Here is a 15,387-nt window from a genome sequence, read left to right on the forward strand (position 1 = left end):
CATCGCAATACCCACTAATGACATCACAATACCCACTAATGACATCACAATACCCACTAATGACATCACAATACCCCCTAATGACATCACAATACCCACTAATGACATCACAATACCCACTAATGACATCGCAATACCCCCTAATGACATCGCAATACCCACTAATGACATCGCAATACCCACTAATGACATCACAATACCCACTAATGACATCACAATACCCCCTAATGACATCACAATACCCCCTAATGACATCACAATACCCCCTAATGACATCACAATACCCACTAATGACATCACAATACCCACTAATGACATCACAATACCCCCTAATGACATCACAATACCCACTAATGACATCACAATACCCACTAATGACATCACAAAAATATTACATTTCTTAAGTATTCAGACCCTTTACTCAGTACTTTGTTGAAGCACCTTTGGCAGCGATTACAGCCTCAAGTCTTCTTGGGTTTGAAGCTACAAGCTTGGGACACCTGTATTTTGGGAGTTTCTTCCATTTTTCTCTGCAGATCCTCTCAAGCTCTGTCAGGTTGGATGGGGATTTGTTGCTGCACAGCTATTTTCAGGTCTCTCCAGAGATGTTCGATCAGGTTCAAATCCGGGTTCTGGCTGGGCCACTCAAGTTAATTCGGAGACTTGTCCCCAAGCCACTTCTGCCTTGTTTTGGCTGTGTGCTTAGGGCCGTTGTCCTGTTGAAAGGTGAACCTTCACCCCAGTCTGAGGTCCTGAGCGCTCTGAAGCCTGTTTTCATCAAGGATCTCTCTGTACTTTGCTCTGTTCATCTTTGCCTCGAACCTGACTAGTCTCCCAGTCCCTGCCGCTGAAAAACAACCACACAGCATGATGCTGCCAACACCATGCTTCACCGTAGCGATGATGCCAGGTTTCTGCCAGATGTGACACTTGGCATTCAGGCCAAAGAGCTCAATCTTGGTTTCATCAGACCAGAGAATCTTGTTTCTCATGGTCAGAGTCCTTTAGGTGCCTTTTGGAAAACATCAAGCAGGCTTTCATGCTCCTTTTTTGGCTCCCCGATTGCGCAGCGGTCTAAGGCACTGCATCTCAGTGCTAGAGGCGTCACTACAAACCCTGGTTCGATTCCAGTCTATATCACAACCGGCCATGATTGGGGGTCCCATAGGGCGGCGCACAATTGGCCCAGCGTTTTCTGGTTTAGGGTTTGGCCGGGGTAGGCTGTCATTATAAGAATTTGTTTTTAACTGACTTGTCTAGTTAAATAAAAATACTGAGGAGTGGCATCCGTCTGGCCACTCTACCATAAAGCCCTGATTGGCGGAGTGCTGTAGAGATGGTTGTCCTTCTGGAAGGTTCCCCTATCTCCACAGAGGAACTCTGGAGCTCTGTCAGAGTGACCATCAGTTTCTTTGTCACTTCCCTGACCAAGGCCCATCTCCCCCGATTGCTCAGTTTGGACTGGGTGGCCAGCTCTAGGAAGAGTTCTTGTGGTTCCAAACTTCTTCCATTGAAGAATGATGGAGGCCACTGTGTTCTTGGGGACCTTCAACGCTGCTCCTCGACACAATCCTGTCTCTGAGATCTACGGACAATTCCTTCGACCTCATGGCTTGGTTTTTGCTCTGACATTATGGGGTATTGTGATGTCATTATGGGGTATTGTGACGTCATTATGGGGTATTGTGATGTCATTATGGGGTATTGTGACGTCATTATGGGGTATTGTGATGTCATTATGGGGTATTGTGATGTCATTATGGGGTATTGTGATGTCATTATGGGGTATTGTGATGTCATTATGGGGTATTGTGATGTCATTATGGGGTATTGTGACGTCATTATGGGGTATTGTGACGTCCTTATGGGGCATTGTGATGTCATTATGGGGCATTGTGTGTAGATTAACCAACATGTTTTATTTAATCCATTTTAGAATAAAGGCTGTAACGTAACAAAATGTGGAAAAAGTTGAGGGGGTCTGAATACTTTCCGAATGCACTGTATACTATTGCTATTTGACTTGCCTTGATTATGAAAGCATATTGTGTTTATGGTAATATGTTTTGGTAGTAGAGCTTTGAGATGACAATGAAAAGCTCTATACAAATGTAATGTATTTTAAGTGATATAATGTATTATATTATGTGCTTATAAATAATATTATTATTATTAAGGTGGAGGAGATGGAGGTCGACGAATTCTACGAGGGGATCAAACGACTCTACAACGAAGAGAACGGGGGCGCTCCGGAAGGGACGGCGGTAACGGGGGAGGAGCCTCTAGAGGAGAGTCCTGTCCTATTGGTCAGGAGGGAGGGCCACACCTCCCCTTGCCCCCCTCTCCAACCCGTCAGTGTCTCATAGAGAAGAAGAGGATGAAACCAAGGCCTTCTCTTCCTCTCTACCTGAGCTGCAAGGAAAATAAGTCTCAGTATTCAATCTGTCACATGGCATTTATCCACCAACCCCAGGCCTCGATTGAGCCCCCAAAAAAAGTCACCAAAAAAATATGCTATTTCATAACTATTTGTTGAGCACAAATATAAAATGATTAAAAATATATATATAATATAATGATATAAATATTATCCTTCAAAAAAATAGGTCAAATTACTACTTCTCCCTGTGAGTCTCTGTGATGATATTTCTCTACGGTCATGTCATTTTATTTCTGTTTTTGACTCTAACTAATCTAAGTTTCAATCAGTATATTTATTTTCTTTTACCTTCCTCTTTTCCTGAAATAAAAAAAATCATTCCCAGCATGTTGTCTTTAACCCCTCACAAAACATGTCACGTTAGAGTTTGACTGTAAAAGCGTGTAGAACTATGTTAACCTGAAGTACTGAATGGTTTTTTTAATAATCAAAATATCCCCTTCCACAACTTTCCTGTCTTTGTCCCGTCACAGTGTGCTGTAGTAGTTTAACCAAAGAATGAACGGTACAAGCTACTGTCATTAATGACGATGCATAAGTGAATCAATTTACCCAATGAAGCAATATGTTTTAAGATAAACAACTTTGTTAAGAGGGTTTATCCCAAGTGGCACCCTATACCCTACATAGTGCACTACTTTTTAGTAGAGGCCTATGGGGGACAAATAGGGTGACATTTCAGATGCTATCAAGAAGAGGGTTTGAAGATGTAGCTACCATAATTCACCTTATCTTTGCTGTTCAGAAACAACTTGCTGTTTTTTTTTTTGTTTATTGCCAAAAGGCTCTTGCTCTGGGGTGCTGGTAACTGCCGATGTACTGCTGACAACTTGTGGCATCAATAAAACAAGTGAAATAATCCGTCTTTATCTTGTTACTGTGTATCAAAGTGGCTTCATTGTGTCATCCCGCGCATTGCTGGACATACGATGTGCATTTACTTCATTGGCTACAGTTGGTCTTGAAAACCAGACCCGAGGCAACAGCCGGAGCATTTGAAAATGGAGGGAGGCAACCTGATTCTAGCGCTACTTGGTTAATGTACTCAATTGGTATAGCATGGAACACCAGGGTATCCTCAAATTTGAGAAGAGTACAGCAATGAAATGGTTTAGGCCGGAATGCTATGATTTTAAACGTTTTCCACGTTTCTAAATTGCAACGCAGCTTTATTTTAGGTAGGTTAATTTATGTGACATCAGATTTCCTGCGGTGTGGTTATGCTGATGGTTTGTCTACACAGCAGGTTAGAACACTTAATTTGGAAGGTTAAGAGGACAAAGGTCTAGCTAAAATGGGCTCCGAGTGGCGCAGCGGGCTAAGGTACTGCATCACAGTGCCAGAGGCGTCACTACAGACCCTGGTTCGATTCCAGGCAGTATCACAACCGACCGTGATTGGGAGTCCCATTAGGGCAGCGCACAATTGGCCCTGCGTCGTCCAGATTAGAGTTTGACTGGGGTAGGCCGTTATTATTAATAAGAATGTGTTCTTAACTTACTTGCCTAGTTAAAGGTTAAATAAATAAACAATACTAGTTGTCAACAACTGTTATCCCCAACTAGATGGAGCTGTAATGGAAGCCATCATGGTACAAACCATCAGCAATACAACATCTGCACGTTGCCTAATTTACGCCAATTTTTTGCAAAACGTTTCTTAAACGGAAGCAAACGAAATGGGGAGGAACCTACCTGCATTTGGCCAATTTAAAATCTAATTTATCTGTTTGCTTCTTAAATTGTAAACTGTTTCTGCAGTGAATTACCATTTAAGAACCAAACCATGGGTGTATTCATTAAACTGTTTACCGTTTAAGAACCAAAGGAAGCAAACGAAACGAAGAGGGTCCTACCTGAATTTCTCCAATAAACACTATTGTTTGCGTTTTCCGTTTGGAGTAGGCTCAACCGTTTCTGTTGCAAAACGTTTACAGTTTAAGAACCAAACAGAAGCAAAACAACATTTTATATTGGACAAATGCAGGTAGGTCCCGCCCGGTTTCGTTTGCTTCCGTTTAAGAAACGTTTTGCAACAGAATCGGGTTAATGAATACGCCCCAGGTATGCAGGTGGAGTTGCAAATGGGGCGGAGTTAATTGTTACTGGCGCAGAAAAAAAAACATCTTACACTCCATCGGTCTTGGAGCAAACAGACGGAATGGCCACCGATTTTACTCAGGATTCGGTGCTGTACTTTCTCCGGTGCAACGGTGGAAGAGTGAAGAACTCTGAATTGTTGGCGCACTTCAATGCGTTTATAAAGGACCACAAGAACCAGACGCACAATCGGGAACTGTTTAAAAAGTTTATTAACTCCGTGGCTGTGGTGAAAACGGAGGAGGGAGTTAGATACGTTGTATTGAGGAAGACATTTCTGGGCCATGTTGTTGGAGGAGATATCGCCACAGGATCCCATTCTCCAAACCCCCCCATCGGACAACAACCTGCGCCACAGGCGAGAGAGAGAGACCGCTCGCCGAGAGATCTGGTAAACATAAACCAGGAGAGAGGTCAGAAGGAATTGATCGAGACGCACTTGCACGTCACAAATCAGAAGTTCCATGTTCCACCGGGCAACACCATCCAACTCACAGAAAAGATATTAGCCTCGGCTGGAATTGTAAAGAAAAACAATGTGAAAAGTACAGTCAACTTCGAAAAGCCTATTCAAAGCTCCTCGCCATGTGTGACAGACCATGGGCTACCTCCGGCATCCAGCAACAAAGAGGCACCGTTCCGCCCATCTTACAATGCAGAAATATCAACGGGCTCAGAAGATGGGAGTGGTCAGAACATTGAAACAAAATGGGATAAAGAACCCGTGACTCTCCCTCTTTCAGTCCCAAAACTGAATCACAAAGGCATTTACATTGGTGGTTACACACTTGGCAAGCAGTCAGTAGAACCCAAGAGGTCCTATCTGCCCCCTGAGGTCCTGTACACAGAGGTGAAACCTCCGGCACCTCAGACTCACCTAGCACAGGTGCAACAGAATGCAGAACAGCCAAAGAGGAAGACCTCTGACGCTGACCACAGAGGAGCCTCTGCAGCTACAGGATGGCCACTGCTCACCACTCTAGAGCATGCCAGCTCCTTTCCTTGTTTATCTGATCCTTCTGCTGCTCCCCTGACCCCTGACCCCCAGGTGACAAGGAGCAATGGCAACCTGGATGGCAACCTTCACCTCCACCATAGCATCCCACAGCAGCCCAGACCAAAAGAAGATGGAGTCCCTGACCCAGTCCCTATCCCTGACATTCACAGCCAGTATCCGGAGGAGAGTAGAGCTGCTGTTCCTCAGTCTTGGGTCAAACCCCAGCCTCCCCAATGCCACCTACCCCTGGATTACCCATACCACACCCCCGCTGCTGACAGTGCTAGGTCTTCTGGCTACTCAGAGCAGTACCACCACCAGGCCGGCTCCGGCCTCGCCTCCCGTCACAGCCACAGCAGCCTCCTCCTTTGCCCATCACTGAACTCCAGGGATGAGTGGCCCCAGGGTTCCCGTAGAGATGAGTCGGCCAGCTATGAAGCACTCAACTACCAGGTTCTCTCGGGTGAGCAGCTCTCTCAGATGCACTGCGCCGAGAAGCAAGCCCCCTGGCCTCACTATCACTCCACCGGTTACCTTGATAACAACAAGGTGGACATAGCATCGTCATGGCACCATTCCACAGGTTATCTCCATGACGATGATGGGTCAGAGTCCAACGAGTCCACCTCTATTCCTGGTTCGGCCCCTGAGCCATTTCTCCGACCCGCCGTCCAGCGAATCAGCACACAGCTCCGCAGCCGTATGTGTCGTAGTCTCGGAGCCGGCCTGGACCAACAGTTTCCGGAGGACGGCGTCTCGGCACGGCACCACCGCCTCCACCTCCTCTCCTCCAACCTCAGCATCAGCCACTCCTTCTCCCACCCTACCTCACGTACACCCAGCTACAGAGACCTGAGGGGGGAGATGCGATCTGGGGCCTCCAGTAACAAGAGCTTAAACAGTGGCCATGACAGCTCCTACTTCCACCGGCACAACCTGGTCCCCCTGGAGCCTAAGGAGCATGACTGGCTGGTGAAGGGCGCCGCTGGACTCTGGGCCGACATTTACACCCTGTTCAGAGATGAACCCAGCCTCCTCACCAAGAGAGACTTCATCACTGGTTATACCATCCTGCACTGGATCGCTAAACATGGAGACCACCGGGTCCTCAACACACTCTGGTACGGAGTCAACAAAGCCGGGTTGAAACTGGACGTGGATGTGAAGACTACCTGTGGCTACACGCCTCTTCACCTGGCCGCCATCCACGGAAACGACAAGATGATCCGACTTCTGGTTCATAAGTTCAGTGCCAACGTGGCCCTCAGGGACACTAGTGGTAAGAAGGCCTGGCAGCACCTCAGTCGCACCGGCCCAATTGACCTTCTAGAGATGCTAGGGGCCCCTCAGTGCTTGACCTCCACCGAGGGTAGCTCCTCATCCCAGTCCACAGGACAGAGACCCACAAGGCCGGTGACATCCTCGGGCTCAGCCGCGGTGAAGAGGTCCACGTCTATAGCTGTGTTCCTGAATAAGACTATGAGGAAGTTCCCAGGACGGGAAGGTTCGCAGTCGTCCGACTCTTTAGTGTGACACTAGTGTGGCATCTAGGGTGTCTGTCCCACTATGACCTCTATTCTAATGGCACCAGCCACTTACTAACTAAGCTGTGTTGGGGCTTCACAGCTAAGATTTGACACTTAAAATCGGATTTGCTTTCTTTATTTCAAATGTTAATCCATTCATTTCTTTTTTTTAGACCGAATAATTGAATAAGGGGGGTAGGGATTGTGTTATTGAGCTGTCTAAATTAATTTATTATGAATGGATATGACAGACAGACCTTAACTGTATCACTTGTGATAACAAAAGCAATTAGAATCAGTTCCGTGAGGTCGGAGTTATAAAGAGATTGTATTTTATTTTCATATTTGAGTATAATTACTTTGCATTTGTGTTTATTTTTGGCGAGAACCTTTTTGTTTGTTTGCTACTGGGGAAATGGCTTCCGTTCCTAATGTTTTGTTTTTTTAATGACCAGAGAAGAACCTTCTCAAAATGCCTTCTCTCCAACAACAGTTAAGTGCTTCAGCAGTTTCCTGTTTCAGGTGGTTACTTGACGCTGGAATGTGGTTTTGTTTGTTCAAAGGCCTGTCAAAGTAGCAATGTATATTACATCATCTGACTAAAGGAAAAAGAATCCTCCCTTGCACCAGGTTGAATATGATGCCAACTGTTCACTAGTTTAAATCCCCGAAGGTTGAGTGAGGTTTATAATACACGGCTGTTTTATTATATTGACTTGTTGTTAATATTGACACCAAAAAGTTGAATCACACAAATTGTTTTCTCTCCATGTGCTCTCATGTTTCCAGATGCAGCATGTCCTGATGTACTAAAACAATCCAAACTGCTTTTCATTTAATGTCACTCTAAAGCCATTTCCTTAAAGACCCAGTGCAGTCAAAATTGTTTTTTTTCCCCCCTGTGTTTTGTATAATATTATACAACTGCTGATGAAACTAACTCTGTGAAAGTGTTTATTTTTATTATATTTTAGCAGTGTTATTTCCTGATAGTTGCTGGTTGAAAATACAATATACCCAGGATCTTTTAATCAGCATGTTTGCATGGGCGGGAGTTTCGGTTTTCCATGGTGACATCATGTTTTTAAATTGGTTAATATCAATAGTTCGAAACATCTCTGCCAATAACAGCTTTGTTTCAGTTCCCCCCGCCCCACTCAGACCACTCCCCCAGACACTCCTACCAAATACTTTCATGAGAATGTTTTTTTTTTTTTTTCCATGAAAAAAAAAAAAAAATCCCCTTTTCAATGGAAATCTATTACAAATCTGTTATTTGTCACATGCTTCGTAAACAGATGTAGACTGACAGTGAAATGCTTTACTTAAATAAAGACAATGCAGTGTTAAAGATACATTTAAACAAGATAAAAAACAAGTAAAATACATGAAGCTACTTTATTGTTACCCAGAAATGATTTCATGTTGCTATAAAAAACCGCTGCATTTGAGCCTTTTTAACATCTTATTTTTAATTGTTTTGTTTCCAAAACTAATATTTTTGATCCAAGTGAAATGTTAACCTGTGTTGAACATTAAGGTGCAAGAGAGCAGGTTAACAGAGGTTCTGATCCAAACAGCAGCACATTCCCTATGTATCACACTGCTCTGGTCAAAACTAGTCCACTATATAGGGAACACGGTGCCATTTTGGATGCAAGAAAAAATCTCTTCAGGTGCTGGATTCATACAGTGGATGTAAACAGACATGATAAACAATTCTACGTGCCAGCTACAGCTCTGGAGGTACGCGAGGGACCAGGGGAGGCTTCAGATCGGGGGACCCTCCTTCCTCGCCCCTCCAGACTGGAGCTCTGGATGTCTACCATGGCGTGGTGGGATCACGGCGGAGACGAGGTGTCTATGAAAGGCTGTGCTGTGTGAGCTGCCGGGCCGGGCTAGGGCCACTGTGTGGGACTTGATGAGGCATGTCGAGGAAAAACATGTCCTTTGGGTTGCCGTCATGCTGCTACCAGGACGACACCTTCTCTGTGTCCCAAATGTCACCCTATTCCCTAAATAGTGCACTACTTTTGACCAGAACTAAGTGGGCTCTGATCAAAAGTAGTGCACTATAAAGAGAATAGGGAATTTTTTTTAGGATGCAACCCCTTATTGGGAGAATAGGTTCGGCGAGGGCACATTGAGACTGGCCTCCTTTTTAAACTTTTATCTAACTTTTAACTCTTAACTTTGAAAGTTGATATATACAACTTAAAACTAAATCGTTTTTTTTCTGCAGGCCACATGGGCGCTATCCAAGTGTAACTGTAGTACTCTGAAGGTGAGTCGTAACTTTGACACAGTATGTTTGTGCACATGGAGATGACTACGTGTTGGGTCTTGTCACCTGGAAGAGTGCGTACGGGAGGGTGCTGTGTTTTGCAGGTTATTCAAGCTTGCGTTTCTCTGGTTGTGTAACTTTGGTGAATTTCAGTTATGTAATATTGCCTGTCTGACTACAGCTTTATCTTTCTGTATGAATAAAAGCATGTCATTGTATACTAACTGCTTTAGTTGTGAGCATTTCTGATCAACAAGCACATGTCTATTTCAACCTTTTTTAATTACCAGTGGAAGGGTGAGACTGTTACCAGAGGCCTGGTGATACTCTGACACTGTCATGCTATCATGTAACAACACCTACTGGTGTGCTCTCCTGAGGCCAAATAGTTCACTTGGACAGTCCTTAGACCAGTAGCACCATGTTGCAATGGGACTTGAATGTCCCAACACACATTTCCCCAGGCTGTGTTGTCATGCCAACCCCTTGTCACTGTAATGTTTAGGTTGAAATAGAGTTGGCATGAGCACAAACAGATCTGGGATCAGTCTATAGGAGGAGACAACAGATCTGGGACCAGGCTATAGGAGGAGACAACAGATCTGGGACCAGGCTATAGAAGGAGACAACAGATCTGGGACCAGGCTATAGGAGACAACAGATCTGGGACCAGGCTATTGGAGGAGACAACAGATCTGGGACCAGGCTATAGAAGGAGACAACAGATCTGGGACCAGGCTATAGAAGGAGACAACAGATCTGGGACCAGGCTATAGAAGGAGACTACAGATCTGAGACCAGGCTATAGGAGGAGACAACAGATCTGGGACCAGGCTATAGAAGGAGACTACAGATCTGAGACCAGGCTATCAGAGGAGACAACAGATCTGAGACCAGGCTATAGAAGTTGATCTAATCTCATCAATAACATTCTAAGATACAAAATGGCTGATGAGTCGAGACGTCATAGAATAGATAGATAGTCAAAGTACAATTGTCACAAAGGCTCTTTAAAAATAGATTTATTTTGTAAACGAGGATCTGTTTTCTAAACGGCCTCCCTCCCCTACGTGTCATAAAGCAAGATTAACACATGGAATTTGATTACAGCAACTGTCAAATCTGTTATTTCAGTGATGTCACAGAAAACGCTATGGAGAAAAATATGGATGGCACCATTATTGTTTATGAATATTGTGAGATAGCTAGGTCACTGCATTAGTGAGATAGCTAGGACACTGCATTAGTGAGATAGCTAAGACACTACATTAGTGAGATAGCTAGGTCACTGCATTAGTGAGATAGCTAGGACACTACATTAGTGAGATAGCTGGGTCACTGCATTAGTGAGATAGCTAGGACACTACATTAGTGAGATAGCTGGGTCACTGCATTAGTGAGATAGCTAGGACACTACATTAGTGAGATAGCTAGGACACTGCATTAGTGAGATAGCTAGGACACTACATTAGTGAGATAGCTAGGACACTGCATTAGTGAGATAGCTAGGACACTACATTAGTGAGATAGCTAGGACACTGCATTAGTGAGATAGCTAGGACACTACATTAGTGAGATAGCTAGGTCACTGCATTAGTGAGATAGCTAGGACACTGCATTAGTGAGATAGCTAGGACACTACATTAGTGAGATAGCTAGGACACTACATTAGTGAGATAGCTAGGACACTACATTAGTGAGATAGCTAGGACACTGCATTAGTGAGATAGCTAGGACACTACATTAGTGAGATAGCTAGGACACTACATTAGTGAGATAGCTAGGACAAACATTTACATATCAGCCATCTTCAGATGTATGTAGACAACAGTGGTGATAGATATTCATGAATATGTGCCTGATTAGGATAAATTAGGATAGTCTGTAAATGTTTAAAAGGTGCTCTCAAAAGGATACAACAATATCAATTGGCATAGTACATTTTTTTTGAGAAGTGAAACAAGCAAGTCACACAGGAGTCGTCAGACGATGTTTAAATAGTAGGCATGTCACACATGAACTGACAGTACCAACCTACAATATTTCAACCTTCTCTATTTTTTTACCCAGATATCCCTACGAAGTGATACCACGGCCCAATGAGATAGCTCCACCCACAGTATGCATGTACTTACTGGGCAACAACATTCCCGAGTAACATCTGATTACTTCCTAGAAGCCTCGTCATCATGAAGGACGCCGCCTTGTATCAGAGGAAGACCATGTGACCAGAGGTCAGTTAGAACGCCCACTGTCAACTTGCCTCATTCCATCATTTTTTCAGTTGAAAAAATATATATAACAGGTTTTTTTTTTCTCCATCTACATATTAAAAAGCACAGCCACGTACATAATACATACCATTTCCTTTTTATAATATAAATAATTATTGCATTTGCTGTCAGTGTCATGGTAACTTTTTATTCCATTAGCGATCATTTTTGAGTCTGAAATATAAGTATTTGAAGTTAAAAAAAATAAAATGAAAAAAAGCCTTAGATTGTGGCTACATATTCATGTGTGTCAGAGCGTGCTGTTGTGTTTCCTAAAGAAAACAGGCCTATTTCAGGTCTGGTTCCTCCTGACCAATAGGAACAGAATGAGATATACAAGTCATTCTAGATCTGTGATTCTGACCAATCAGTAGTTAATCTGCCAAAACAAAGTTCTCAGCTGTAGTGATGTGTAAAGGCAGTAGTAATATTTCAACTGATATATATATATATATATATATTCACAGTATATATACTGTGAATAAAATGTCTTGACAGGCAGTTGTACATCCACTACCGTTACACTCAAAACTGTCAATCTGTTCGTATGAATTACACTAGGCACTTGAACCGTGCATTGAATCAACCAAAGAGTGGCGCAGTCACAACAGAGATATGTGAAGAAGCTGGAGTAACAAAGAAGGCAGAAATATGATAAGAGGCACGACGGCATATCCATCATGGTCACTTCTCATAGTTTGTCTGTCGGTACGCAAAACAAGGGAACAGACAGGTGACATCCTTCACATGAAGTCCCTTTCTATTCAGTTAATCTCTACATGGGAAGAGAGATGCTGTCTCCGTCTCTTCTTCCTCTGTTGTTTTGTAGTGTCATTTGCCACTCATATGGTGTTGTATGTAGTAGTCTTCACCCATTGCGCCAGAGACACAGCTGGAGTATCGTGGTAGTGACCAGGACTGTTATGGTTGGGGTTTTACAGGAGTCACAGGGATGTTACAGTGATGGAGCGGACACTATGGGTAGTACCAAGGTTAGGACTGGGACCCCTGGGGCCTAACCCTGGGTTGGAGGAGCGGCAGAGCAAGGCCTGGTGGTCCCCAGGAGAGATACTCTCTATCAGCCTGTCGAGCTGCTCGTCCCCCTGCTTGATGAGCTCGTCCAGGTGTCTCTGTCGGATCAGGAGGGCAGGTTTCATACAGACGTAATGCTGGTAGTCTCTTAGCTGCGGCCCGGTCAGGTACCCACCCAGGATGTCCAGAACCACACGCTCCCGACGATCCAGATTCTCCTTCAGCTCCCTGGCATCCTCGTGCTGACTACACAGCTGCCTGCACTTCTGCTGTAAGGACTCCTGAGTTAACACAGATATATAGATTATTAAAGACATCCTGGTGCTGACGACACAGATTCCCGAGGGCAGAGAGAGACTGTTAGTGATAGGTGAATAGAGTCTTTACACAGAGAGACTCCTGGTTAAACTAGAGGAGATAGACATCCTGTCTGCTGTAAGGACTCCTGAGTTAACACAGATATATAGATTATTAAAGACATCCTGGTGCTGACGACACAGATTCCCGAGGGCAGAGAGAGACTGTTAGTGATAGGTGAATAGAGTCTTTACACAGAGAGACTCCTGGTTAAACTAGAGGAGATAGACATCCTGTCTGCTGTAAGGACTCCTGAGTTAACACAGATATATAGATTATTAAAGACATCCTGGGGAGACAGAGGATTCATACTATACTGAACAGAAATATAAATGCAACATGTAAAGTGTTGGTCCCATGTTTCATGAGCTGAAATAAAAGATACCAGAAATGTTCCATACACACAAAAAGCTTATTTCTCTCAAATTTAGTGCACAAATTTGTTTTACATCCCTGTTAGTGAACATTTCTCCTTTGCCAAGATAATCCATCCACCTGACAGGTGTGGCATATCAAGAAGCTGATTAATGATCATTACGCAGGTGCACCTTGTGCTGGGGACAATAAAAGGCCACGCTAAAATGTGCAGTTTAGTCACACAACACAATACCACAGATGTCTCAAGTTTTGACGGAGCGTACAATTTACATGCAGACTGCAGGAATGTCCGTCGGAGCTGTTGGCAGATAATTGAATGTTCATTTCCCTACCATAAGCCACCTCCAACATAGTTTTAGAGAACACGTGTAACCACGCCAACCCAGGACCTCCGCATCCGGCTTCTTCACCTGCGGGATCATCTGAGACCAGCCACACGGACAGGTGATGAAACTGAAGAGTATTTTTGTCTGTAATAAAGCCCTTTTGTGGGGAAAAATACTCGTTCTGACTGGTTGGGCCTGACTCCCCAGTGGGTGGGCCTGGCTCCCCAGTGGGTGGGCCTGGCTCCCCAGTGGGTGGGCCTGGCTCCCCAGTGGGTGGGCCTGGCTCCCCAGTGGGTGGACCTGGCTCCCCAGTGGGTGGGCCTGGCTCCCCAGTGGGTGGGCCTGGCTCCCCAGTGGGTGGACCTGGCTCCCCAGTGGATGGGCCTGGCTCCCCAGTGGGTGGGCCTGGCTCCCCAGTGGGTGGGCCTGGCTCCCCAGTGGGTGGACCTGGCTCCCCAGTGGATGGGCCTGGCTCCCCAGTGGATGGGCCTGGCTCCCCAGTGGCTGGGCCTGACTCCTCAGTGGCTGGGCCTGGCTCCCCAGTGGCTGGGCCTGGCTCCCCAGTGGCTGGGCCTGACTCCCCAGTGGCTGGGCCTGACTCCCCAGTGGCTGGGCCTGGCTCCCCAGTGGCTGGGCCTGGCTCCCCAGTGGGTGGGCCTGGCTCCCCAGTGGCTGGGCCTGGCTCCCCAGTGGGTGGGCCTGGCTCCCCAGTGGATGGACCTGGCTCCCCAGTGGATGGACCTGGCTCCCCAGTGGGTGGACCTGGCTCCCCAGTGGGTGGGCCTGGCTCCCCAGTGGGTGGGCCTGGCTCCCAAGTGGGTGGACCTGGCTCCCCAGTGGATGGGCCTGGCTCCCCAGTGGGTGGGCCTGGCTCCCCAGTGGGTGGGCCTGGCTCCCCAGTGGGTGGACCTGGCTCCCCAGTGGATGGGCCTGGCTCCCCAGTGGATGGGCCTGGCTCCCCAGTGGCTGGGCCTGACTCCTCAGTGGCTGGGCCTGGCTCCCCAGTGGCTGGGCCTGGCTCCCCAGTGGCTGGGCCTGACTCCCCAGTGGCTGGGCCTGACTCCCCAGTGGCTGGGCCTGGCTCCCCAGTGGCTGGGCCTGGCTCCCCAGTGGGTGGGCCTGGCTCCCCAGTGGCTGGGCCTGGCTCCCCAGTAGGTGGGCCTGGCTCCCCAGTGGATGGACCTGGCTCCCCAGTGGGTGGACCTGGCTCCCCAGTGGGTGGGCCTGGCTCCCCAGTGGCTGGGCCTGGCTCCCCAGTGGCTGGGCCTGGCTCCCCAGTGGCTGGGCCTGGCTTCCCAGTGGCTGGGCCTGACTCCCCAGTGGCTGGGCCTGGCTCCCCAGTGGCTGGGCCTGGCTCCCCAGTGGGTGGGCCTGGCTCCCCAGTTGCTGGGCCTGGCTCCCCAGTGGCTGGGCCTGGCTCCCCAGTGGCTGGGCCTGGCTCCCCAGTGGCTGGGCCTGGCTCCCCAGTGGCTGGGCCTGGCTCCCCAGTGGGTGGGCCTGGCTCCCCAGTGGGTGGGCTTGGCTTCCCAGTGACTGGGCCTGGCTCCCCAGTGGGTGGGCTTGGCTTCCCAGTGGCTGGGCCTGGCTCCCCAGTGGCTGGGCCTGGCTCCCCAGTGGGTGGGCCTGGCTCCCCAGTGGCTGGGCCTGGCTCCCCAGTGGGTGGACCTGGCTCCCC

General features: G+C 46.9%; 3 protein-coding genes across 7 annotated transcripts in view; 2 read left to right on the plus strand and 1 right to left on the minus strand.

The window, feature by feature from the left end:
• Positions 1–3,299, plus strand: part of LOC139408274 (cyclin-I-like) — a 64,382-nt gene extending 61,083 nt beyond the window's left edge. For all 4 annotated transcript variants that reach the window (XM_071151977.1, XM_071151976.1, XM_071151975.1 and 1 more), the window contains one exon: positions 2,178–3,299. In XM_071151977.1, the coding sequence (XP_071008078.1) occupies positions 2,178–2,366 (189 nt within the window). In that variant the 3' untranslated portion in view covers positions 2,367–3,299. The remainder of the gene's footprint in view (positions 1–2,177) is intronic.
• Positions 3,300–4,488: 1,189 nt separating this feature from the next.
• On the plus strand, positions 4,489–8,413 carry LOC139408276 (ankyrin repeat domain-containing protein SOWAHB-like). The gene is given in 2 exon segments (XM_071151980.1): positions 4,489–4,523; positions 4,525–8,413. Coding segments are annotated over 2 exon segments (2,580 nt in total). The 3' UTR covers positions 7,070–8,413.
• Positions 8,414–10,351: 1,938 nt separating this feature from the next.
• The window catches only part of LOC139408277 (protein Shroom3-like), a 150,203-nt gene continuing 145,167 nt past the window's right edge, over positions 10,352–15,387 (minus strand). For both annotated transcript variants that reach the window (XM_071151981.1, XM_071151982.1), the window contains one exon: positions 10,352–12,932. In XM_071151981.1, the coding sequence (XP_071008082.1) occupies positions 12,564–12,932 (369 nt within the window). In that variant the 3' untranslated portion in view covers positions 10,352–12,563. The remainder of the gene's footprint in view (positions 12,933–15,387) is intronic.

The sequence above is a fragment of the Oncorhynchus clarkii genome, chromosome 5 (genome assembly GCF_045791955.1).
Source record: "Oncorhynchus clarkii lewisi isolate Uvic-CL-2024 chromosome 5, UVic_Ocla_1.0, whole genome shotgun sequence".
Lineage (NCBI taxonomy): Eukaryota > Metazoa > Chordata > Actinopteri > Salmoniformes > Salmonidae > Oncorhynchus > Oncorhynchus clarkii.